At 39.6% G+C, this 27419-nt stretch overlaps 1 protein-coding gene across 1 annotated transcript in view; it reads right to left on the reverse strand.

Annotated features, from left to right (window-relative positions):
• Positions 1 to 22883, reverse strand: part of Eml5 (EMAP like 5) — a 100555-nt gene extending 77672 nt beyond the window's left edge. Inside the window, exons 1-4 of the mRNA XM_051196452.1 lie at positions 22405 to 22883; positions 7833 to 7992; positions 4911 to 5009; positions 2949 to 3017 (exon numbers count right to left, since the gene is read on the reverse strand). Of these exons, the coding sequence (XP_051052409.1) occupies positions 2949 to 3017; positions 4911 to 5009; positions 7833 to 7992; positions 22405 to 22601 (525 nt within the window). The 5' untranslated portion in view covers positions 22602 to 22883. The remainder of the gene's footprint in view (positions 1 to 2948; positions 3018 to 4910; positions 5010 to 7832; positions 7993 to 22404) is intronic.
• Positions 22884 to 27419: the final 4536 nt, after the last annotated feature.

Consider the following 27419-nt stretch of genomic DNA (forward strand, 5'->3'; position numbering starts at 1 on the left):
CTTAAGGAAACATTTAACATCTTTAACCACCAGGGAAATTCAAATCAAAATGACTCTGAGATTCCATCTTATACCGGTAAGAACAGCTAAAATAAAAAAACACAAGTAACAGCTTTTGCTGGAAAGGATATAGAGCAAAGGGAACATTCTTCCATTGCTGGTGGGAGTACAAATTGTACAGCCACTGTGGAAATCAGTGTGTCAGTTTCTCAGAAAACTGGAAAACAATTTACCACAAGACTCAGCAATACCACTCTTGGACATACACCCAAAGGATGTACTATCATACCACAAGGACATTTGCTCAACAATGTTCATAGCAGCTTTATTTGTAATAGCCAGAAACTGGAAACAACCTAGATATCCCACACCCAAAGAATGAATAAAGAAAATGTGGTACATTTACATAATGGGGTATTACTCATCTCTTAAAAACAATGACATCATGAAATGTGCAGGCAAACGGATGAAACTCGAAACAAAACAAAACAAAACATCCTGAGTTAGGTAACCCAGGAAGACAAACATGGTATGTACTCACTTAGAAGGGGACATTAGCTTTAAAGGATAATCACCTTATGGTCACAGACCCAGAAAGGCTAAGTAACAAGAAGGGTTCATGCAGGGGTGGGGTGGGACATGCTGATCTCCCTGGGAAGGAAAATTAGCATGGATTTTGCAGGCTGGCTTGGGACAGGAGGAGATGGGAACAGGAGGGATCAGGTTGAGGGCATGAAGGAGAGAGGACAGGGAGATATGACTGGAATTGGGGGGCATTTCAGGAACAAGGGAGAAACCTAGTGCGATGCAAACTCCCTGGATCTGCAATGGTGATCCTAGCGAGGACTCCTAGTAATGGAGGATACAGAGCCTGAACCAGCCATCTTCTGTAACCAAGCAAGGCTCCAGTGCAGGGAACAGGACACCAAACCAGCCACAAACCCTTCAACCTACAATTTGTCCTGCCTACAAGGTGTGCTGGGGCAAAGGTGGTGCAGAGCTTGTGGGAGTGGCCAACCAATGACTGCTCCAACTTGAGACCCACATCACAAGAGGAAGTCCATGCCTGACACTGCCTGGAGGGCCAGGAACCAGAGGCTGGACAGCCCAGAGACCTAAGATAGAACCAAATAAGACTGGCACAAAAAATAAAAACAAAAAAGGACAATGAAATGATTCCTAATGATATTCTGCTGCACATGTAGACTGGAATCTAGCATAATAGTCATCAGAGAAGTTTCATCCAGCAATCGATGGGAGTCAATACAAAGACTCACAGACAAATATTAGGTGAAACTCAGGAAATGCTGAAGAAGAAAGAGAGAGGAAGGATTGTAGGAGTCAGAGGAGTCAAGGACACTACAAGAACAGAGCCCACAGAGTCAATAACCAGGGTTCATAGGGGCTCACAGAAACTGGAACGACAATCAGGAAGCCTGTATGGGCCTGACCTAGGCCCTCTGCATATATATATTATGTTTGTGTAGCTTGGTCTTCTTGTGGGACTCCTAACAGTGGTAGTCAGGGCTGTCTTGACTCTTTTGCCTGCTTTTAGGACTCTTTTCCTCCTATTGGGTTGCTCCATCCAGCCTTGATATGAAGATATATGCCTAGTCTTATTGTAACTTGTTACACCATGTCTGGTTGATATCCCTGCGAGGCCCACTCTTTTGTGAAGGGAAATGGAGGAGGACTGGATCTTGAGGAATGCAGAGGTGGAGGGAGGGACTAGGAAGGAAGAAGGGAGAGGAAACTGAGGATGGAATTAATATATGAGAGAAGAATTTTTTTTAAGTTTTAGCTTTATTTATAACATAAATCATCATTAAGATATCTTATTAATTTGTCAACTACTTTTCAGACATTTAATATATATATATCAAGTACTGCATCAAGAATCATCTTAGATAAAAAGACAAAGGTATCTATCTTCCCAGTGCTTAAAATCTATGCCTAAAGCCTTGGGGAGCAAGCAGAGGAAGACAAACAGATAAGAAAGTCAGAACACAGATTCTTACTCGCTAGGAATTGACCGTTTCAGGGGCAATTACATAAGACAGTATTTGACATTTGCACCAGTGATTTAAAGATAACTATAAACATTATATGTGATTGTTATCTCGTAGAGGCCTGTTCTTTTCTAATGAGAGACAGAAAGGGAATAGATCTGAAGGAAAGGGAGGTGGGGAGGTACTGGAAGGTGTAGGAGGCAAAACTATAACTGATGTATTGGATACAAAAAAAAAAAGAACTATTTCCAATAAAAAATGCAAAAAAAAAAAAAACTGATATCACCACTGGTGGTGTTATAGGCTTCAAAATCTAAAGTAAAACAAAACCTATAACTTGCATAAGTAAATACACAGTAACTATCAAGGTGGAAGTTCCTTCAGATAGCAAATACAGAAAAAGGAAGATAACCCTAGCTGGGCACTCTGAAAAGCAAATGCTGCCTTTTAAATCATCAACTCTGAGAATGGTAAGAACTGTCATAGCTTCAAAAAGTGTTTTAAAAAAAAGACTGTGGTTAAATGACTCCCACAGATTAAGCATCTCATAAGTGACAGGAGTGATATCTATATGCTTCTATGAGGTAATATTATCTCTGCAGATGAGAAACTTTTTTGTTTGATTTCCTATTCTTACATCTCACTTTCAAGTGAAATATGAAGAAACAAGAGGAACACAGTATACTCTATCTTACTAGACTATATTTCCTAATCGGGAGTGGCTCATTACTTCTACTTTAAATCTTATCCCTGTATAATGTCTCAAAATAAGTACACCTTAAGTATTTGCTAGACTAGACCTAAGTATTAAAAAGTTGACATTTTAAAAACAAGTCTTGTTAGAATTCTGTAACTATAATAAATGGCTAATGGTGTGATGTATATGTAACAACAGAAAGCCAAAAAATGACTACTATAAAAGAAGGAGCCTTCTTGTACCTTGATATGTTTTACACCACAGCTGACAAGCTTATTTGGCTGGTACAAATCCCAAGATATATCAAATATCTGTGAACAAATCAAATTAATGGTTAAAATAGTCGGTATCATTTAAGAATCCTGCTCAAACAATGAATTGGGCTAAACCCTCATCTTTCAGAAACTATAGCAGTCTCAATAATGATAAAAATCCTACATTTCAAAATCTTATGAGAAAAAGGTAAGTACGATAATAAGGAATGAAAGCAATTTCTTCAATTTGGTTAACTTGGACAGAGTAGCCAATAAAGTAGATTTAACACTTTCATTTTTAACTTTTAAATAATACTTGGATTCAAGTAAATAACATGAATGGGTCAACAGGACTCGAGTGTAAGGCTGGTGCCTGAGGGTTTTTACAGAGGCAAAACTCCACATGGAGTACTCAGATACTGAGGTATAATATAGGACACGTCTACTCTTTTTAATTTTATTATTTTTTTATTTTACATGTTGATCCCAGTTCCCTCTCCCTCCCTTCTTCTCCCCCTCCCTCCCATTTACCCTCTCTCCCCCCTCACATGCACCCTGACCACCCTCCAAGTCTACATTTTTAATCAGAACATTTTTCATTGTGTATAAGTCAAACAGCATTAACTTACACTTTCTTAACTTATAGAGTTCCCTGTGCTATATTCATATTTAATATTCCATAAATTCAAGGTATAAACAAACCACATTGTTAAAAAAAACCCTCAGGTGAATCAGAATATCCAATAGAAACAGACAATCAAGCACAAATGAAATAAAAGTTATCGTTCATTTGCTCTGCTGTCTATGGTGCTCTTCACTAAGTTTCTTTGGTAACTGTGTAACTTAACCTAAGAAGTTTGTTAGCTCTAAAAAATCTACAACATGATGCTCTCCAAAACAGTGAAGAGTGCACCTTATAAGACACTGCCTGACAACTCACCATAACGGACACTACGTGGAAACACATGGATCCAATTTTAAAATACTAATGACACTTTTTAGAATTCCATTATCATTCAGCACCAGTTTTACAAAAATTGGTTTGCAGATTCAACGTACAAATTTTTTAAATACTTTGACACAGTAAGTTAGAACAAGGATGTTTAATAAGATATAGGTAACATTTTAATAGTCATCAGTGGCCATGTAATTGGCTCCTTAAAGAATTTGCCAAACCAAAATATATTCTCCAAACTGCAAAAAACATACAAAAATTACCAACAAAACATTTACAGATGCTTACAAACTAGTACCACTGTCACTCTATTCTCATAAAAAGATAGACATTTTTAAGAGTCTATCTAAATTTTGATCTAGGTTAATAAAAATACAGCATTTATTTAAAAACTTAATTACAAGGCTGGGCATGGTCATTAGTATCCAGGTCTTTAATACTAGCACTCAGGGGCAGAGCAGGTAGAACTCTGTGATTTGAGGCCAGCCTGTTTTATAGGGTGAGTTACAGGACAGCCAGCTCTATAGAGAGAGGCCCAGTCTCAAAAACAAAAACAAAGAAACAAAATCTTGATTACAAAGTATTCTATTATTTTTCTTGTTTTGTTTCCGTTTTGAGACAGGGTTTCTTTGTGTAGCCATGACTGTCTTGAATTCCCTTTAGTCCTAGCATTTGGGAGGCAGAGACAAGCTGGATCTTTGTGAATTTGAGGCCAGCATGGTCTACAGAGCAAGTTCAAGGACCACCAGGGCTACACAGAGAAATCCTGTCTCGAGAAAAAACAAAACAAACAAACAAACAAAAATTTACACTTTTCCTTTCCTCCTTTCCTACTCTTTCCTCTCCCCTACAACTGTATCTTTTTTTTAAACAAGTTGTACACCTTGTATAACCTATGTTGTATGACAATGACAAAATCCCAAAGAAAACTCCCAGAACTCTATGTCAGACTTTCCCTGCCAGTATTCATTAGAAAGCCCAGAGGAATTACTCACTCTGTCAGTGTGACCAGGAGCCATAGACAACATTTTTCCCCTTTTCCAGTCCCAAACACAAACTGCATTCTTTGAATCGAGTCCAACTGAAACCAAGCGCTGGATTTTGTTCAAGAAATTCAGAGGGAATGAAAAGACAATTCAAATAACTACCACATTATAAATGGCAAATAAATTCTACTTATAAAATCAAAATACATGCATTCATATTTCCAACGCCCTTTAAGGCAGATTGATGTATTTATCCCACTACTATTTGTACATCCATTTAGTTTTTCATATTAAGTAAAAAGAAAGACCTGCGGTTCTATGAATATCCAGAAACTATCCTAATCAAACTCTAGCCAAAAGCTAAAACTTGTAGATTAACTATAAATACATCTTTTCAAATGCACTGTTGTACTGTTGCAGGTTCAATGATAGGCCTTATCTCAAAAAATAAGAAATCACTAGCTACAACAAAGACTATATGGGCCACAAAGCTCAAAATATTAACTACCTGATGTGATACAATGGCACATGAATCGCCAGCAAGTTTGAATACCGTGCTTTACTACATAGGAGACTTCGGGCACTTACCCAAAACCTCTCTGTACCTATTTTCCTTACCTGTTAAATGGAAATAATTAAAGTACTTTGTAAAGATAATATGAACATTATTGTAATTAAATATAAAGGAGTTAGAAGAGTATCGGCATATGGCTAATGTTGCAGAAATGTTCGATATCTTCATCAACACTATTTACCATGAACCATAATTAGCTTTACAAACCCATGTACTCTGTTCAAATTAAAAATGCCACCTAGTGCTCTTTTAGAACAGCTTCACCTGGGAAGAATTATGATTTAAATCATATGGGCTCAGTTCTAGTAGGAGGGTTGTGTGGTCTCATTGTTTATTCTGTAAGAATGAACTATTTTGTTGTTATAAAAAAAATTACAAATTTTACAAAGGTAAACTGGTATATTTTATTTTTGTGCCAGCTCATGGGGCTTTTCATGGGATTAGGTTTAAAAACAACTTCGTTCTTAGCTCATTCTAGAAATGAGCAGAGTTTTAACTATAATTTATGCTTCTGTTAGAAATAATTGTGAGCTGGGGAGATGACACAGTAAGTGACACAGCAAACCTGCTGCATAAGTCTGAGGACACCAGTTCAAATCCCCAGCACCAACACAAAAAGCTGAGCATTAAGGCTTGGATCTGTAAGCCCTCCACTGTGAGGCAGAGACAGACGGGTGGATCCAGTTGGCATAGCTGAAAATTTGGGCTCTAGGCTTAATAAGAGATCAGTCTCAAAACATAAGGGGATAAAAACAGTTGAGGAAGACAACCCAGTGTTGGACCTCTGAACTCTCTATGTGCCCATACAGGCAAGTATATTCACACACACATACACACACACACACGATTTTTAAAAGAATGAACACTGTATTTTTTATAATGTGTGGTTATTTTTTAGATAAATTATAAAGTAAGTTAACCTCTACCTTCTCCCATTACTGTATAAAACTTCAGTCTGTTTATTATAGATTCCTATAAATAGACTTTTCAGGCCTTAATTATCCACAAGACAACAGGTTACTAGTATTAATATGTAAATTCAGCTCATTTAGAAAAAGCCTTTAGGAAAAGAACATTTAGCATTGCTACCTAGTAGGAAACTCACTAATTGGATTAATCCAAAGTTATCACGCATGCTTTCAAATCCAGCAGAAAATGAAAATATTAGACAACATTTGGAAACTGGTCATTCAGTGAGGTGATAATTATGTTCACTGTTTTGATCTTTTGATCTTTGATTTTGTATAAAAGAAATCTGGCACCAAGGAAATGTCCAGAGATCTGCAAGGATGGTACCAACTAACAATCTAAGCAATAGTGGAGAGGCTACATTAAATGCCCTTCCATGAAGGGCCATCCTAGAAGCAGAAGCAGATAGACACACACCTAAACACTGAGCTGAACCCTTGGAATCCAGTTGCAGAGAGGAGTAATGGGCAAAGGGGTCAAGACAAGGCTGGAGAAACCCATAGAAACTGCTGATCTGAACAAGGGGGAGCTCATGGACTCAAGTCTGATAGCTGGGGAACCAGCACAGGACTGGCTCAGATTCCCTGAATGTGGTGTTAGTTGGGGGGACTGGACAGTCTATGGGGCCTCTGGTAGTGGACTAGTATTTATCCCTAGTATATGAATGGACTTTAGGAGCCCATCCCACATAAGAGGGATACTCTCTCAGCCTAGACACATGGGGAAGGGCCTAGGCCCTGCTCCAAATGATGTGACAGACTTGATCCCCCATGGAAGGCCCCACCTTCCCTGGGGAGCAGAAAGGGGATGGGGAGGGAATTGGTGGGGGAGGGGAGGGGATTGGTGGAGGGGGACAGGGGAGGATGGGAGGGTGAGAGAACTGGGATTGATATGTAAAACAAGCTTGTTTCTAATTTTAATGAAAATTATATATATTAAAAAGTAACTCACAGATATTGTCTCATTTTCAATAAAAATATAATTACAAAAGAAAAACTTTAAAGTAACCGAAAATTAAAATATATACAGCTCTACATAGTGAAACCTAGTTTTCCTAAGGTATCTTCCATATGCACTACCCAAGTACCTTAACTGTAAAACAGTTACAGATAAAATTTTCTGTAACAACCAGGTAATATTCCATTGAATGAGAATTTCTTTGGCTTTTGGACTGAGAAACTTCTTTGTAATGATGAAGTCAATACCCCTTGTTATTTTTATTTTTGTTATCTATGTCATCCACCCACCCATTTATACTTTAGCACTTTAGGATAAACAAAAACCTTTTATCAATTGGTTTTCAATTCTGTATTATAAACATAATGATTTCTTATAGCAAGCATTTTAAAACAAAAATTGATAAAAAAAGGAGGAAAATTATCCCATACCTGTCCATCCAAGTCAAATGCTAAACAAGCTATGCCATGTGTGTGAACATCTTTCAGAACTGACACGGTCTGAACAGTGTAAGAATCCCAAACACAGATGTAAGGCTCTTTCCCAACTTGTCCTGTTGCTACCAACACTCGCTCAGGATGTAGTGCAAGACTGAAAAATAAAGACTAAGTAAGTAAATAATAAGACTTCAAATTTGCTTACCAAACATTTACAGCATTTTATATAGATTATTTATATTTACAAATACTATTAGACTGTTCAACTTAAATAATTTGTATTTATAAATAATTTCTATAAAAATTCTTGTTAACATACTTTATAAAGTTAATCATAGCCTTCATTCATATACTTTGTATAAACTTCTCAAGAAAAGAGATCTCACAAGAGATCAACAGAATTACAGCAACAAATTTGTAGCCACCTGTCTACCATATGCCATTTTTTCATTTGATATTCATGTTGTTGCAAGCCTTCTATTCTATCCCACCATTCCTTTTATTGAATAATATTGAACTAAATCTTGGGATTGGGATGATGGTTTCACAGTTAATCACTTGCCATGGGAACATGAAGACCAGAGCCCATACTCTGAGAACCCACTAAATACCATGTGGATATGGCAGACCTGTAATTCCAACCTTGAAGAGCAAAAGATCCCCAAAGCAAGAATTAGGTTTATCTCAGAGCTCTGGGTGTGGCCGAGAGACCCTGCCTCACTGAATAAGGTATTTGGGCAATCCAGGGTGATTCTCCACATCAACCTTAAATCTCCACATACACTCATACCCATGGGCACATGCACCCCAAACATGTATACCCACAAATATTCATACATAATAAACCATATACACATACATGAAAATGGAAAAAACAATGGCTAAATCTTAAATGTCCAGAGTGGCGTTTGGTAGCATTTACACTAGCAATGTGATTTGGATTTACAGAAAGTGGTCAACAATCTTTAAGAGTAAGACAAGAAGATTATTACTAAGGTCTATGCAAATACATTAGCAGAAGGCAGGGAACAAAAATTCTACTTGATAAATGTTTCTACAAGTGAGTTTAAAATATCAAATTTGGTTTAAATAAAAAGACATTCAAATGCATTTCTGTACACTAGCAGAGAACACACACACACAAAAAAAATCAAGAAAATCCAAATTACAGGAGCACCAACAAGAACACATATAATAATAAACGTAAGGAAGTTATTCCTTCTGTACTAAAATGTAGAAGTCATTTTAAAAGATCTAAACAGATAAATCACATCAGTTCTAGGCTTGAAATAATTTAATAATTCTTCTTAAATTGATCTAAGATCAGCAGAATCCCTGCTAAAGTACCAGTCATAATTAAATTAAAATAATATAGAAAATTGGATCCCTCAAATATTATTTGTGGGACTAAAAATTAGAGAGTCAGTTTGAACAACAGCTTAGCAGTTACTATAGGATGCAACAATTCTATTTCTAGATACATTCCTAAAAGGAGTAAAAACATTATGTCCACACAAGATTTGTACACAAATGACCATGCAAAACTTATTCATAGTAACAAGTAGTAACAGCTCAAATGTTCATCAACTGAATGGAGAAAAAGAGAAATAAAGTGCTAATAGCATGTTAGAACAGGGTTTAACTCTGAAATTTAATACTTCACAGAAAAAATATATACATAAGGGCCACATACTCTATGGATTCATTTACATGAAATGTCTGCTGTGACAGACTTTTCTTGGGGAAACACAGCACACAAATGTCTATTCACCTCCAAAAGGAACCCATGACAGACCAAAGTACAGATCATGCCAATGTCCAACTTTGTGAAGGAAAGTTTTTATTGGCATCACTAACAGGAGTATGGGTGAGTCAAAAGCATCACTGAAAAGTTCATCCCAACACAGGTGACAACTCACAAAGGCTGCAACCTTGGAGCTCTCTACACAGCTTGCAGCAGCTACCAGTCTGAGAATTTCCCACCAGCTCGGCTAGTAATTCTCCTCCATCAGTCTTTCACTCCTTTTTATACTCCAACAAGGGGTCTTCAAGACTCTTCCAAGTTTATGTTCTCCCAGACTTATGCTATCTGTTTACCACCCCCCCCAAGCCTTATGAACCTCCCCTTTCTTCCTGAAAGGTATGTTTCAATTCTGAGGAAAATACCATACAACAAAGAGCCAATGCCATGTCCAGAGAAAGCATTTAACAGCACTCCTCCCCTTCCTCCAATATCAATGGATCTTCCAAAAGAGCCTATGACTTCCCTAGCCATGGGTTTTGGCCATGTAGAGTATCAGGCATGAACTCCCTTCTGTGGAGCAAGCTTCAGATCCAATCAAGAGGATGGTTGGTTACCTCCATACATAGTGTGGTGGTTTGACTAAGAACGGTCCCCATAAGCTCACAGATTTGAATGGTTAGTCACCAGGGAGTGACTCTATTTGGAAGGATAAGAGGTGTGGAGGAAGTGAGTCATTGAAGGTGGGATTTGAGGTTTCAGAAGCCCAACCCAGGCCCACAGGCCCTCTCCCTTCTTGCTGCCTGCTGATCCAGATGTAGAACTCTCAGCTGTTTCTCTATCACCACGTCTGCCCATGTGTCACCAAGCTCCCGACCACGACGATAATGAAGTAAACTTTAAGCAAGCCCCAAGTAAATGCTTTGCTTTATAAGAGTTGCTGGGGCTGGGTGGTGATGATGCACGCATGCCTTTAATCCTAGCACTCAGAGACAGAGACAGAAGCAGGCATTATCTCTGTGAATTGGAGGCCAGCCTGGTCTACAAAGTGAGTTCCAGGACAGCTAGGGCTGTTAAACAGTAAAGAAAAAATAAAGAAAGAAAACCAAGATTTGCCAAGGTCATTGTGACTCTTCACAGCAGTAGAACACTGACCAAGACACACAATTTTGCTCTATTGTGCCAGTGAACACTTGCATCTGGAAGGTCAGTGTTGTAGTAAGCAGGGTCTAGCACTATATAACAATGTAAAAAGAGTTTCCTTTTTGCCACATCCATACCAGCTTTGTTGTCATTTGTTGTCTTCTTTTTTTTAATCTTAGCCATTCTTGCTGGGATAAAAATGAAATCTTAAAGTAGTTTTTAAAATAATTTTGTTTTAAATTATACTATAAATACTTCATTTCTCTCCCTTTTCTTCTTCCAACTCCTCTATTTACCCCCTTGCTCTCTCTCAAATTCATGGCCATTTTTCTTTGTTATTAAATAAATATTCCTAAATACATAAAGACAAACTTCTCAGTCTATATAATGTTACATATATGTATATGATCTCAGGACTGGCCACTTGGTATAAGATAACCAATTGGGAGACTCTTCCTGGGAAAAACCATTTCTCCCTCTCAGCATTCCCTAGTTTCCACTGTTCTTTGTCTACGACTGAGGCCCTGCAGGCCTTCCCCCTTCTATGTTAGTATGTCCACTGATGTCATCCTTGTTCAGGTTTTGTGCAGGTAGCCATATTGATAAAACTTAATAGGTACATCTTCTCTGATATAGAAGCCTCCTTTTGAGGTATTGGCCAGCATTGTCCAAGACTCTCAAAACATTATAGCCCATTGCTGTTGCATTTGGTTGCCTCCTAGAAGTCCCTACTGCTAACGGTATCATGTACTTTAGACACAAGACCCAGAGGACCTGAGTGTAGTATCCACCCCGTCCACACCTGTTGCACTGACCACGCCCATTTGGGTGTGGTCACAGATGCGGACATGATGGAGGAAGGCTAGTCCTGGACTCCAGCTTGCTCTCTTGCTTCCTGGTCGGGTTTCAGAGAGCATATGGGCGGTGGGGTGGCATCCTTGGAACGAGAACCCGCAGAACAAATGCCCAGCCAGCTGTTCGATTCCACAGTCCATTTTAAGAACTGGGTTGTTTGTTTCCTTGGTGATTAGTTTTGTTGTTGTTGTTAATGGGTTATCTGAATCCTAGTTATTAATCCTCTGTCAACTGTACAGCTGGTGAAGATTTTCTCCATCCTATGGTTGGACTCTTCTCTTGATGAACCATTTAATTTGCTGTAAAGACTTTTTTTAGTTTCATGAGACTTACTTGTCAGTTGTTGATCTGATTCCTAAGTTATCAGAATCCTATTTAGAAAGTCCTTACCTGTACCTATAAAAGTTGAAATGTACATCCCTACTTAGTCATCTAGCAACTTTAGGGTACCAATTATTATATTAAGCTCCTTTATCCATTTGAAGTTGTGCTTTGTGAAGATTAGAGATAAGAATCTAGTTCATTTTTCTGAATGTTGAAATCCAGGTTTCACAGTATTACTTACTTAAGATGTCATTATTCCTCCAATGTGCATTTTTGGCATCTCTGTCAAACATTCAGAAGCCAAAGTTAAGCTGATCTCTATGTTGCTTTTGTGCCAGTACAATGATGTTTCTATTACCATGCCTCTGTAATACAATTTAAAACGAGGTATGGTAACGTATCCTGCACTATTCTTTTCATTCAGGAATGCTTTGGCTACTCTTTTTTTTTTTCATCTTTTTAAAAATGTTTTGATTTCATTTTACATTCCAACCAGTTCTCTCTCCAACTTCCCTCACCTCCCCCATAACCCATCCCCAGTCCACTCTTCCTCCTGGGTAAGGGCTCCTATGAGGAGTCAACATAGTCTGACACAATAGGTCGAGGCAGGGCCAGAGCCCTCTCCCATGCATTAAGACTGAGTATGGCATCCCACCATGGGAAATGGGCTTCCACAAGCTAGCTCAGGTACCAGGATTATATCATGGTCCTACTGCCACTGAGCATGGCATCTCACCCCCAAGAAATGGGCTCCAACAAGTTAGATCATGTACCAGGTTTGGATTGTGGTTCTATTGCCAGGGGCCCCTCTGATAGTTCAAGCTTCACAACTGACTCCCACATACGGAGGGCCTAGTTCAATTCCCTGGAGTCTACAGTTGATGTCTAGAGTTCATGAGTTTCTATACACTGTCTCTGTAGATTTCTCCATCATGATCTTGACCGTCCTTGCTCATATGTTCCCTCCTCCCTCTCTTCACCTGGATTCCTGGAGCTGGGCCTGGTTCTTGATCATGGATCTCTGCATCTGGTTCCATCCATTACTGGATGAGGGCTCTATGATGATAGTTGGTATATTCACCAATCTGATTGCAGGGGTAGGCCAGTTCAAGCATCCTCTGCTTTGGCTACTGTGTGTGTGTGTGTGTGTGTGTGTGTGTGTGTGTGTGTGTGTGTGTGTGTGTGTTCTACTGTGCAAGTTTTAAGATTATTTTTCTATGTCTGTGAAGAAAGGTCCTAAGGTCCTGGTTTTTTGATTGGGGTGCTCAAATCCATAGATTGCTTTTAGTAGGATGGCCAATCCATGAGCATGGGGTGTCTTTCCATCGTGTGATATATTCCTCAATTTCTTTCTTCAGTGTATCAAAGTTATCATTGTAAAGGTCTTCATTTCTTTTTCTTTTCTCTTTCTTTTTTCTTTCTTTCTTTTTTTTTTTTTTTTTGGTTTTTGAAAACAGGGTTTCTCTGTATTGCTTTGGTGTCTGTGAATTAAATCAGGCTGACCTCGAACCCACAGAGATCTGCCTGCCTCTGCCTCCCGGGTGCTGGGATTAAAGGCATGTGCCAGCAACACATGTGCCTGATCTTTCATTTCTTTGGCTAGGCTGGTTCCTAGGAATGGGGTTTAGGTTCTTGTTTGTTGTTTTGTTTTGGTGTTATGTCTATGTGTATTGAATGGGATTGTTTCCTTAAATTTTTTTCAGTATAGTTGTATGTTTGTCATATGTATATAAGAAGGCTACTGATTATTATGTGTTAATTTTGTATTTTTGTCACTTTGATGAAAGTATCTCCCAGTTCTAAGAGGTTCTGTGGAGTCATTAGGCTCTTTATGTATAAACCATCATCCGCAAACAGGGATACTTTGTCTTCTTTTTACTACTTGAACTCCTTTTACTTCCTTCTCTTGTCTTATTGCTCAAGGTAAAACCTCAAGCATGATATTGCTTGGATCAAGAATATAAATTCCATTCTCACTACTATTTTTGCAGTTACCACATAATTCCATTAGCCTGTGCTATTGCCTCTATCATCACCATTATCTTGTCTCTGCATTCTTCATGCAGGCCAGCATTCATCTTATACCAGGACTACTTCACTAAGGACTTCTGACCATTTACCTTCTTTTCTCTATTGCTCTTTTTAAGAGTTCCCTTAATATAGCCAGAATGATTAAAAAAACAAATAAAAACATTTATTTGATTTATTTTACTGGGAGTAGGGCATGCAACAGAGTGTACGTGGAAATCAAAGGACAACTTTGTAGAGTCTATTCTCTACTTCTACTTTTATTCTGAGGATTAGAGTCAGGTCAGCAGGATTTTGGGGCAAGCACCTTTACCTACTCAGCCATCTCAATGACCCCAAAGTAATCTTTCAAATCAATATAATTTGGACTTTACCATTCACTTGGCTAAAACTCTCCAACCACTTCCCATTGATGAGAATAACATCCTATCTGGGTGGAGTACCAAAGGATGTGCTCAAACTTTACCGGTATCATTTTCCCTCTTGTTCACTCTAGCATACATGCCTTTCTGTCCCATAAAAAGGTCAAGAAAATTGAGCTTTTAAAATTTTTATCTAGAAAGACCTCCAAAAACCTTTGACTCATTTATCCTTTAAGTCAAACATAGTTTGTGCTGAGAAGCTTTCTCTAAATACTTAGTTATTTCAATATATTCAATACATTATGCTAACACATTTACAGTAATTATCAACTATCTAAAATCACTATTGTTGACATAAGATCTCACACTTTTCATTAAAGTCTATATGCTAATAGGGCAGAAACTTTACACACACACACACACACACACACTTCATTTTTAACCCTAAGCTTCTAAAGAAATGATTAGTACATGCAGTTATTCGATCAATATTTGTTAACAAAATTTCCAAAGAAACTGCTAAAATTAAAAAGAAATTTTGAATAAAATAATCATTAACAAATAACAACCCTTATGAAAATGCTTTCATCCCATTCTTTATAACAGCAGAAACTTTTAACACCACCTAAAAGAATGTTCCCATATTAGGAAAAGCTTTTGTTATAATATTAACACAGTCTATATGTTACATATAGTGTATGTTGTAATTTAAAAAGTGAAGCAAGAAAGACACTATGCAAAGGAGCCTGGGTGGAGGGGTTTTTATTAGGGGAAAGTGAATGGGAAAAGGGGAGAAGGGAAAAGAGAGACAGGCCTCTGGGAGAAGAGAGAGGCAGAGAGAGGGAGAGACAGAGAGAGAAGGGGGGGCGGGCAGGGCCCTTTTAAAAGGAAAGTACTGAATGTGCACAGTGGTGCTATTAGTGGCTGCAGCTGAGGGCAAATCCTGTTCAAAACCCCAAGGCAAGCCAGTACAGATGCTTGAATACTAACAATGTGACCTCAACTCCTCAATACTGCAGCTGCCAAAGAAGTTCTCAAGTGAATAGCCTAGAATACCATCCCCTATCATGTACTGAAATGAATATAAAATGCAGTCTTCCACAATGAGGGCAGTGTCCTGACAGATGAAGTACTCTCAAAGGATGCAAAGATACAGATTCAGTATAATGGGAAGAAGAATGAATGCTTTCTTTACTTTGGAAGTGCAGCTGGTACACAATTTCCACATTATTTCTTTCCTCTCCCTTCTCTCCTTCCCTGTTCTTCCCCTTGCTCATCTGGTCCTCCCTCTGCTGGTCCTCTTCCTCTCCCCATCTACACACTTCCTGGCTGTCCTGTAGTCAGCAGTCCCCTTTGTCATTTGCACTACACCAAGATATTCTGCCTTGTCTCAGGCCCTAAGCAACAAAAGACATTCAACCTTCAATTGAAATAAGCAGAATGCAAATTTCCTGCTTTTAAATTCCTTTCTCAGCTACTTTATCACAATTACAGAAAGCTCAGTCACAGTGTAAGAAACAAGAATTTGTGCAGGGGAAGTGGTGGTACATGCCTTTAATCCCAGCTCTCAGGAGGCAGAGGCCGGCAGATCTCTGTGAGTTAGAGGCCAGCCTGGTCTACAGAGTTCCAGGACAGCCAAGGCAGTTATACAGAGAAACCCTGTCTTGCAAAACTAAAAAGAGAAAGAAAGGAAAGAAGGAAGGAAGGGAGGCAGGGAGGGAGGGAGGGAGGAAGGAAGGAAGGAAGGAAGGAAGGAAGGAAGGAAGGAAGAAATAAGAATCCGCATTTCACACAAGTTTTCAGGTAATGTTCCTTGGGTACTAAGAATCTAGGGCTGCCAGCCACATGCTAATTGTTTGGCTGTTTATTTAAAAAAAAACAAAGTAAATAAGAGCTGCTGGAATATCCTAAAGGGTGCTTGTTCTATGTATTAATAACAATCCCTTTGACTTCTTCCTGGACCTCCTTTCCCCTAATCATTTGGACGAAATGGTCTTACAACTGTAATGTAATAACCACAAGGCAGCTAACATCTTCACCAATGGGAAGCAGGCTTGATCATATCTTGATAGCCCCACACTCCTCCTTTCTGTTCCTCTGGCCACATTTTTTTCTTATTTCATTTTTCATCTCCCCTGAATTTGAATACTGGAGCACAACAAAACCCATTTCCAGATCTATTCTCTCTGTCTATACTTGCTACCCTGGTGACTTCATGGAGATTCCTGGCTTCACTACTTACATGCTGATAACACCTCCAATTAATACTAGCCATACCAGGGTGCTTCCTTGAGTTACAGGCATAAATGTTCATCTATCTAACTTATAACCCCACATACTTGTCTATGAGGTATCTTAACTTGAACTCTTTTAACACATGGCTTTTGATTTTATCCTTCCTCAACAAACAGAAAATGCTTCCCACCATCTTTCCCACCTCAGTAACTGCTAACTCCAATTCTCCATATAGATGTTCTGATAAAAATTTCTATGATCATTATTGATCTTCATTTTCTCTCATAATGTACATCTGATTCATGAATCAACCATACTGCTCCTATCTTTAAGATACACCCTAAACTTTACTCACTGCTTTCACTGCTACTCTTCCCAATATCTCATGATTGGTCCAAGCCACCAACACTACGGGGAAGTGGTTTCTCTCCTGAGCCTCTTCTCCAGTATATTCTGAATATAGAAGCCAGTGAGTTCATTATCCTTTAAGTCAGTAACTTCATTAAATTGTTGTCCTAGTCAGTGTTCTGTTGCTATGAAGAGACACTATGACCATGGCAACTCTTATAGAAGAAAGCATTTAATTGGGACTTGCTTACAGTTTCAGTGGTTTAGTCTATTACTATCATGGCAGGGAGCATGGTGGCAAACAGGCAGGCATGGTACTGGAGAAGTAGCTGGAAGTTGCACATCTAGATCCAAAGGCAGCAGGAGAGAGATACTGGACCTGGCTTGAGCTTTGGCACCTAAAAACCCACCCCCAGTGACACACTTCCTCCAATCAGGCCACACTTCCTTCAACAAGGCCACACCTACTCAAGTAGTGCCACTCCCTGATGATTAAGCATTCGAATCAATAAACCTATGGGTACTATTCTTATTCAAACCACAACTGTTAAAAATCAAAACAAACAAACAAACAAAACCCAAACTTCCAGTCTCAGAGAGAAGGTCAAAACGCTCTCAGCAAGGCCCTACAAAATCTACTCCATCTCATCTTTACCTCACTGAACCCAAGTTCATGGTATTCCAGCCACACCAATTCTCTTGCAAATCCATTAGAGAAGAGTCCCTTTGCCTAGTCTATCCTTCACTCAGATTTCTACACAGTACAGTTCCTCACCTCCAAGTCTCTAAAGTATTACCTGAACAGTGAGGACTGACTCCCTTCCACCTGTCTGATCACCTACCAAAAATGTTCTTAATAGTCCTGATTCTTTCTCCTTAGTTTTACATACACACACAGACACATACACACTATTCAACCATAAAGAGGTCAAAATCCTATCATTTTGACAACATAGTTGTAACTTGAGATCACTGCTAAGGGAAATAAAGTACAAATAAAACCACAAGATCTCACTCATATATGGAATTGTTTTTTAAATTTATCTCATACAACTTGAGAGTAGAATGGTGATTACAAGAGGCTAGGGAAAACAAGAGAAAATATAGGGACTGGAAAAAGATGATCAGTGAGATGATGGGAGATGTCATTCTGTAAATATGTTTCTCTTATTCGTTAATGAATAAAGCACTGTTGACCTACAGGAAAGCAAGACAGGCAGGACCAGGAGACAAGGAGGATTCTGGGAGATGTAGTAGAGAAGAGTCAAGATGTAGGACATGAGAGAAGAGATCCAGACCCTCCTCTGGTAAGTGGAAACACTTAGATTGATAGAAATAGGTTAGTATTTAAGAAAGAGCTAGCCAATAAGAAACACTAGTAACTGGCCAACAGTTTTATAATTAATACAATGTCTCAGTGTGTTATTTTGGCACTGATGTGGCTGTGGGACCAGGCTGGTGGGAAAGTGCTCGTAACAGTGAGTCCTAAATTAGAATTAGGAGTAAGAAGTCTGGTACTACACAGAGGATGGCTATAGTTCATGAAAATGTAGTCTGTATTTCTAGAAGGACTTTTAATGTTTTAACCAAAAAGAAATGATAAATGTTTAAGAACACAAATATTTTACACAGATTTAAAGGTCATGTATTATATAAACATTTCAATACTTGTACAATTTCTGGAATTTTTTAGAAAGTATCTTAATAAGATGGGCGTCATCAAATGTGTCAAATGATGATGAAAATTAAAAATGGTGGAAACTGATAACCAGCCACTGCAATATGTTAGGTCATTGGTGATCCTGAGAGAAATGGCTATAAACAAAATAGAGCCAAAGGCAAGTGGGAGGGGGATGAAGATAGTAAAACAACTTTTGAATATTCTGTCATAACACAAGAGTATGACATATGATACAGTACTATCTCTCAGAATATTTAAGTTGAGTCTTTAAGGAAAATAGGGAGAAACACAGTCTGCTGAAGGAACAGATAGATGGAATTCATTTTTAAACATTTCAAGCTCTACCTCTATAAAACGTAGACAACTGAGTAAACCAGAGGCTAATGTGAAAACACAACAAATTAACTATAGTCCATCCATGGTCCTTCCTGGTATACAGGACTTGAAAACTTTTTAATAATATTCACTACTTTGCCAAGAAAATCATAATTTAAAATCTATAAAATCCTTTGGCTAAGGGAAGCAATTAGCAAGAGTTTCAAAACTTAAAAAAAAAAGTTTCACATCAGGCCACTAAAAAGCATCCTTACATCCTTTCTTTTTCTTTCTTTTTTTCTTTTTCTTTTCTTTTTTTCTTTTTTTTTTTTTTTTTTGGTTTTTCGAGACAGAGTTTCTCTGTATTGCCTTGGAACCTGTCCTGGAACTCACTCTGTAAACCAGGCTAGTCTCTGAACTCACAGAGATCCGCCTGCCTCTGCTTGAATTAAAGGCATGGACCACCAGCACCTGGTTAAGTATCTTTTCTTAAAAACTATAACTGGCATTATAACAGTATAAAAATAGTTGCTAACACCAAATAAATGGAGGGATTGTAACAACAGAACTTGAAACACACACACACACAAAGAAAAAGTCCTGCATTATTTTGATATTGAAGTTCACTTCCAAATATAAACAAATTCCTGGAATAAATACTAGTAAGAGATAAGTGACCAGAGAAGTACACTACACACAGATACAGGGCCAAAGAAGGAAGACAACTATACGAGACAAAATAGAACAATGTGATGTCGTATGAAAACCACCTTGGGCCATCCCAGATGAAGGTAAGGTTATAGAAGCACCAGGTAACAGACTATTCAAACTTCACAACTTAAAAACCAAAGGACAATTACCTGTCCATTTTAGAGCAGCCTTAGCTTGAGTTACATTCACCAATAAATCACAAACAAATTTTAAGCAGACATGGTAATAAAACTGATGAGAACATTTCCATTATTAAGGCTAATATCACAACATTGTTTTCTACTATCCATCACATTTTTGAATGCTGTGAAATAACTGAATAATTATTGGAATGGTTTCTATGCTTACAGGTCAAGCACTGACTTGAAAACAGAAACGGGTTTTGATGTTTGACTGTTTTATTTCACAAGAATAATCTGTCATACAATTTCCAAAGCACTTTGATGTCTCAATTATATTCTTAGTATTGTGTTAAATTTGTGCCACCATTTTTACTACACTGCATGGTTCAGATTTTACTACCCACTACAACGTTTCAAGAAATCCTTTCATATTGTCATAAATTATATAAAAATGTATCATTTATATCAAATCACAGACATGTAGAGTAGGTTTGCTGTTGGGAAGTATTTTGAGATACATGTATGGGTTGTACAACTCTTGCAGAAGGCCAAAGTATGACCTTCCTTACAGTTTACTGAAATAAAATATAAAAATTGCAGTCAGTATAGCTAGCTCAGTGAAACAGCACTTGACTATGTGTTCACTTGATCTGGGTTCAATCTGGAGTATGACAATAAATAAGTAGAATTTTCAAGCAGCAGGGCATGTAATAATATAGCTTCTAACTACCGCTAAAAGAATGGAGACATAACTTTGTCTCCCCTCAAATAAATCGCATCATGTTTTGGAACTCCTCAGTATAACATGGCTCTCACAAAGAGTAAAAACAATTTAATTGCACTCACTATGAAGACTGCAATATCCAGACAGTGGTGGTACATGCCTTTAATACCAGCACTTGGGAGGCTGAGGCAGGTGGATCTCTGTGAGTTCGAGGCCAGCCCGCTCTATTGAGCAAATTCCAGGACAGGCTCCAAAGCTACAGAGAAACCCTGTCTCAAAAAAAAAAAAAAAAGATACTTAAAAGACTTCAATATCCTTCACACCTGCACCACTTACTGAATTTAACCTAATAACATCTGGGCGGGAGGGTCTGCTACTCAAAGCAACTTCATGTAGGTAACGCTAGAGATCTAGTCCATAGAGAAGGGCAGGCATGACAGGACTTGGGGGGAAAGGAAAAAAACCCAGGGTAACTCTGCTCTTGGAATGAATGAAGGAAGGAAGGAATGAATGAATGAATGAATGACACGATCAATAATTGCTCTTACTTCTGTTCAAGTTCATGATTTTGGACTTAGGTCTGAAGCTCTCAACACCACTGCCACAGAGAAAGCATAAATCCTAATTTGAGGAGAATAAAATCGCTTCTCAGGTTCCTTTCCAAAAAGTGTAATCTAGAAAACGTTCACTGCAGTGTTTAAAAAAAACAGGTGAATAATAATAAAAGCCACCATGCCTTCCATACTCCAGGATTTCAAATTCTGCTTATTTTTACTTTGCTCCATCCTAGCTAACCTGCTTGCCTTCAGCCTTCTCTCTCATATGTGTATAGAGAGCCAAAATAACACAACTTCATGGAATTCCATAACTGCAGCGTCTTGCTTACTAGGCATCAAACCCAGGTACTGATTTGAAGTGCCTAATTTGAATCTTGTGAAACATCCACCAAGGAATAAAATTAAGCCTGACCACACAACCTGTGTTAAAACAAACACACTCAAATTTTTCTGTAATGCAGTCACTTCGATAGAGGACAAAAAAAAAAAAAAAAAAAAAAAAATGTGTTTGAGGCAATAATCAATTCTAAAACTCCTAACTTTTACCTATAAGTTTGGCTGATGCTGCTGAAAATTAGCTTTTATGTGTATTGCTTATAGAAATGTAGACATCACAACCAACTTTGAGATGCAGATCAATAAAGAGCAAAATACACACACCCTGTGATTTAAGTTATAAATAGGAAAGTAAACGTAAGAGTACTCTTATGAAGATAAACAACAGAACTGGAAATCAGTGGTGTTATTTCTCATATAAGACATACCCTCAAACCTCCTTCCAGTGTCAATTTTAACCTCCCGTGAATTGCCTTGGGAATAACACCTGAGTTTCTCTGCTGGTAACTGCTGGTAGTGAAACCTGAACTAATAACTATGGCCAAGGATTGAGTACCCTCCTGGACACACTGTGTGATGTGGTTCCCAGGTCCAGCCTCCGTTTTGCGGAGCTGGGGTCACTCTTCCGTTAAGTATTTCCTACCCCATGTCTCTCTAAGATTCCGTTTAACATGCAATTAATTACGGGGTCCAAAAAAAAAAAAAAAAAAAGAAAAGAAAAGAAAAAGAAAGTAAAAAGAAAACGAAAAGAAAAAAGAGAAAAGAAAAAAAAAAAGAAAAAGGAAAAATAAAACCGTTAGCCAAACAACCCTTGGACAAGTTTCCTGATTTTGATGGAATGGGAAAGGTCACTAAGTCATCGAAGCGAATGACCTGCGGCCCGACTGTCCTTACGATCCCTCCCGAAGGAGGCTGCCCCAGAATAAGGAGATGCGCAAAGCAGAGCGACCAGACAGATGCATGCACATCGCATCCCTGGGTGATGCCCCTTAGCAGGAGCGGGTCACGGACTTCCAGAAGGGCAGGCTGGCGCAAACTCGGAGAGCGCTTGGCAGGGGTGACAGCTCTCCCCGGGAGCACATACCTGATGATGTCGTCGCTGTGGCCGCGGTAGAACTTCTGCCGATGCTCCCGGGGGCTGTACACCACGCCGACCCCCGCCACGAAGTACACGATCTCCTTGGCCGCCGTGTAGTAGAGGTTGTTGCGGCACTGGTGGCCCCGGTAGCCGTACACCCACTCGAGCCGCAGGTGGCAGCTCGGGGCGCTCCGGGCCGCCATGTCCGGGCGCCCACCCGTCGCTGCGGCGCGGTCCCCGCGGTGGCCGCCGGGTCTGGGCGACGAAAGCTCTCCGGCTGGCGGCCCGGACGCTCCCCTAAGCCGAGCCCGGCAGGTGCATCTCTCGCTCGTGTGGCCGCCGCCGCCGCCTCAGCCCACGGGCGGGAGGAAGAGCCTGTCCTCACCGAACATGCTGAGCGAGGGCCGCTAGCGCCGCCGGCCGTCAGGGAGCGTCGCGCGTCTCCTCAGCCCTGCGCCTAGGCTGGGAGACGACGCAACGCGGGGTGGCCGCCTCCAGCTCGCTCGCTGCTGCTCAGCCGGCCCCGCGCACCCGGCTCCCCGCCGGGGTCACCTGCGGCGCTCGGGTCCAGCCGCCGCCTCGCCTCCGCTGCCCGGCGGAGACGCGCCGCGCGCTCCCGAGCCCGGAGGAGCGGGCGGCGATGTGCGGCCCCGCCCTCCCGAGCCTGTCGCCCCGCCCCTCCCCGTAGCCACGCCTACCCGCAGCCCCCGGGTAGAGCGCAATCTGGGAGCTCCCTGCTCACCCGCACACGGTTGCTAGCCCGCAGGCAGCCCGCCCTGCCCAAGGGGAACCACACGGGTTCCCACCCTCGCGGAACTTGAGCTCCGCAGATTTGGGTCCCTGTTGCTTGCTTTTCTTGCCCAGCAGTCTGGGGGTCCCGCACGCCCTTTTAGAGCAAACTCGGCTACTTCAGATCCCTGTGAATTAACACCAGAATGTTAGCTTCATTCCTTAAACACCTCCCCCGTGCCTTATGTGGGTATTAATGCTTTTTATAGTGCTCTCTGGTCCAGAAATTTGGAAAGAATGAGATCCGACCTCGCAAATGTACTTTTGACACATTAGATACAATGTCCTAATAAATAGCAGTGACTCAAGTGTTTGTTACTACTGTTGCTGAATAGGCCTCAAACTCATGATCCTCCTGTTTTTGCCTCTTGAGTGCTGGGATTAAGGGACGAGCATCGCTGCCACAACCCCTAACCCGAGTCCCCACCCCCACCCCTGGACGTTCTTTCAATTGTTTTGGATAGTAGCAATTATATTAATTAAAATGGCTTCTTGAAGGGCATATTTTAGCGTAATTGGTTAAAATCGGACGGTCTAAATAATTGTAATCAGGTAGATCACTACTGAAAGACATGTTGACTATGTAAATTCATGCAGAACATTTAGAAAAAATTAAGTATGTGTTGCTATACATCTGTGAAATATTAATTACTAGCCACATATAATTTTTATGAGGCAGGGTGTAGAAGAATAAGAATTTCCTTCTGTAGATTTTTTTCCAGTGGTGTTTTACAGATCCCATGATACATATTTAAGAACTTCAGATTAATAATAGATTTAAATAATTTATTTTCCCATTATCATATTTTCCATTGCAAATTTTAATGACCCAAGGGTAGAGTATGAAGCAAAAACATTCTTAATTAAGCCATGCTCAAATGACAATCAAGGCAAAAAGAGATGGCTGGGGCACAGTACTGGCTAGAAAAACCAAGCATGAATACCCAAGAAGGAAACCAAATCTGATCAGTTTTCTAGATGATCTGTTGCTAGTGTCGTGGCAGAAAGGATTGTCAAGTGCATACTGCTAGATGAGGTCTTCTCACCCTCTGAAAGCCATGCAAATAGAATGTGACAAGCGGACCCCAGATACTCCTCAGAACAACAAGTGGACACCTGGTGGACATTTTAAGTAAAAGAACCATAATCCTTTGCTGGTCTGTTTCTTGAAATGCAAAGTCCCAGTGTGAAGCTGTATATTCCAGATACTTCACGTATACTCTAAAATTCAAATAAAGTATTTCCTGCTACTGTCCATGTGTCAGCGTCACACTGTGTGTCCTCCAGCCTATAAAAGGAACATAATGTAGGCAATGGGGTGAAGGCTCAGAGGGGAAAGTGCTTGCTGGGCAAGTGTGATGCTCACATCTCTAGATCTCATATAAAAAGCTGAATGCCAGGGAGGTGGAGACAGGTGTAACCTGGGGGTTCACTGACCATCCAGCCTAGCTAAAAAGACCAAGGCCCAGGTTCAGTGAAAGAGCATGTCTCAAAACAGAAGCTGTGCCAGCAAAATGGCTCAGCAGATAAAGGAGCCTGTTGCCATATCTGACAACCTGTGTTTGATTTCTGAAATCCATGTGATATAATGAAGAACCAACCCTCACCAGCTGTCCTCTGATTCCCACTTGTACATGTGCCCCCGTAAAAAAACAAAACAAAACAAAACAAAAAAATGTAATTTTAAAAATTAAATAAGATGCATAGAAGAAAACTATCCAACATGGATCTCTGTCCTCTACTCACACATGCAAAGGCAAACACACATGCATGCACACACACACACACACACACATACACACACACCAGCAAAGCAAAACATGACTAAAATTTATGCTAGTCTAGCAACTTCAGGCAGTTACTAATTGTAATAATGTTTTAATTTCTACAACTGTAACTTTGATCACTCTTACTTGGAAACAGAACCTAACACAGATATTCTTTATTTCTATGTCAACCATCAGGTACTCATGGTTTCATCTGAAGACAATCATTTTCTGATACCCGTACTGTATTATTGTGTTAGTCGGAACTTTTTTGTTTGTAAACTACCTTAAGATTGAAGAGAATCACAATATCTCAAAAGGCTGTAAAGTCCAATAACTGGCATCAACATACTTGAATCCTAGGATGCCAATCAGAACTAGGTCATTAGAACTAACCTAGATTTACTTGGTGTTGGGTCAATTGCCAGGCGAGCAAAATAATTGCCAACTGCTCCATCTATAGACCAATCCTCCTTAGCTTGGAATTCCTGTGGCAATACCTTTAATTTTTAGTCTTCCCCTGGAAATTGGTAGACATCAACTTTGTTGTCTCTAATTAACTGACTTGAGTTATGGATTCTCCTTAGAAGCCACAGGTATGTCACAGCCATAGAAAGAGAGGATGGGAAAGACTAACCCTTCCAGTGGTGTTAGCAGATTAAAGGATGAATGCCACTAGTGATACTCAGGTCTGGCCTGGATGCTTAATCATTCTCCCATCTTCATTTACCAAACCAAAGACACCTGCAATTTCATTAAAAAAAAAAAAAAAACAGTTGTAAATAAATGCAGCTCTGGGACAAGGCTCCTTCTAAACCAGACTGGCACCCAAAATTCCTCCTGTGAAGGAGTGCCAGATGTCAGACTAGCAAAACAACAGATGTCCCCTGCCTGAGAACAATGATTCCACAAGCTTATTAGATCCCACCCAAAGCTTTTAAAAATTGGCACACAATCCAAATAAAGTAAGTCCCATACCAAATTATCTTTTCCCACACATCTGCACACCTTAACCAGCACCTCTTTCTACATTAAAAAAAAAAAAAAAAATCAGTATTACCTTAGTTAAGCGGATAGGCAGGGTGAGTTGCCTGTGGCCCTCACTACTTCGCACCTCCCAAACCTAGCTACCAAGTCCTCCTGACTGTTTTAGAAACATCGCTGGTTCCCATTCCTGGCTCTGCATCAGTACTCTCCCAGCCCCCCACTGCCATAGTTCGATTCAGATTCCAATCATCTGTTCCATAGAGTCTGCTACTTGAATTATCTGTCGAGAGAAAAATCTTGTGTCTAATCTCCATCCCTGGAGAAGGACTTCAGCAGTACCTCTCTTAAGACTTAAGACAGCTTGACAAAGTCTTCACCTAGGATTCATCCCAACCTAATAGCAAAACAAAAAAACAAAAAACATGGAAAAGATTCGTGTGTTAAAATATTTATTACAGCTTTTTTCCTAGCATTTACTAAAGTGAGTATTATATTTTTTAAAAAAGGATACAAGTATTTACTATAACACAAGTCAGGAGAATGCCAATATAGAGCCCAAAATGTCTAACCAGAAGGAGGCCTTTAAACAAACTCATCCAGCCAATATGGCAAAAATACTGTAAAAATAATTGAAAATTGGGTTTTTTCTGATACATTCTGGCAGCAAGAACAATTTTCTATAATAGAATGCATAAAAATGTTTAAGCAGAATACAAAATAAATGTATATGTAGAATGAGCCCAGTTATATAATATAATGACAACTGGAACAAAAGATACCAAAATGTTAAGATTTGTGATACGGGTAATTTTAGAACTATTCTGGGTACGTTTTGTGAGAGCCTTAAAAATATATGTAAAAAGAGAATCTTATTTTTCAGAATTTTTTGTGAGAAAAGAGTTCTGTTTGTGTGGGAAAATACCTGAATGGATGCTTAGCCCAGAAAAAGAGATGGTAAGGAGCCGGATGTGGGCAGAAAAATTTTGCATGAGGGATGAAGATGAATTGGTAACTCCAGGAGGATGAGGGTGGAATGAAGTCAGAAAAATGACAAAGTCACTACTCACTCATGAACCACTGGGTAGATTTCTTTTTTTTTTTAAATGGAAAAAAATGGAGCTTCTCATCTGAGCTGTTGTGTGGGAAGCAATGTTATATGAAAATGAAAATGTCCTTAATTTGTCTGAAAGAGACCAGAGGAAACCAAGGACTCTAATCAGAAAATAAACTGGAAACTCAAGTCATATTAGCACTCTCTAACTCATAGGCTACTGCCAAACAACATTATATTTTATTTATACAAAGTTTAACACTCTAGGTCCTCTATTTCTTTTTGTACATTAAGCCATGAATCCAGAGGGAATGGATGCCAGCAGCTCAGCAGCCATGGCTCCTTTCTGTCAGTCTCCACAAACAGTACTTCTCTGAGTGGAGGAGGCTGGTGCATCAGCTTAACCTGGGTGCCTTTATCGTTGACAT

This window comes from Phodopus roborovskii, unplaced genomic scaffold (genome assembly GCF_943737965.1).
Source record: "Phodopus roborovskii unplaced genomic scaffold, PHOROB, whole genome shotgun sequence".
Lineage (NCBI taxonomy): Eukaryota > Metazoa > Chordata > Mammalia > Rodentia > Cricetidae > Phodopus > Phodopus roborovskii.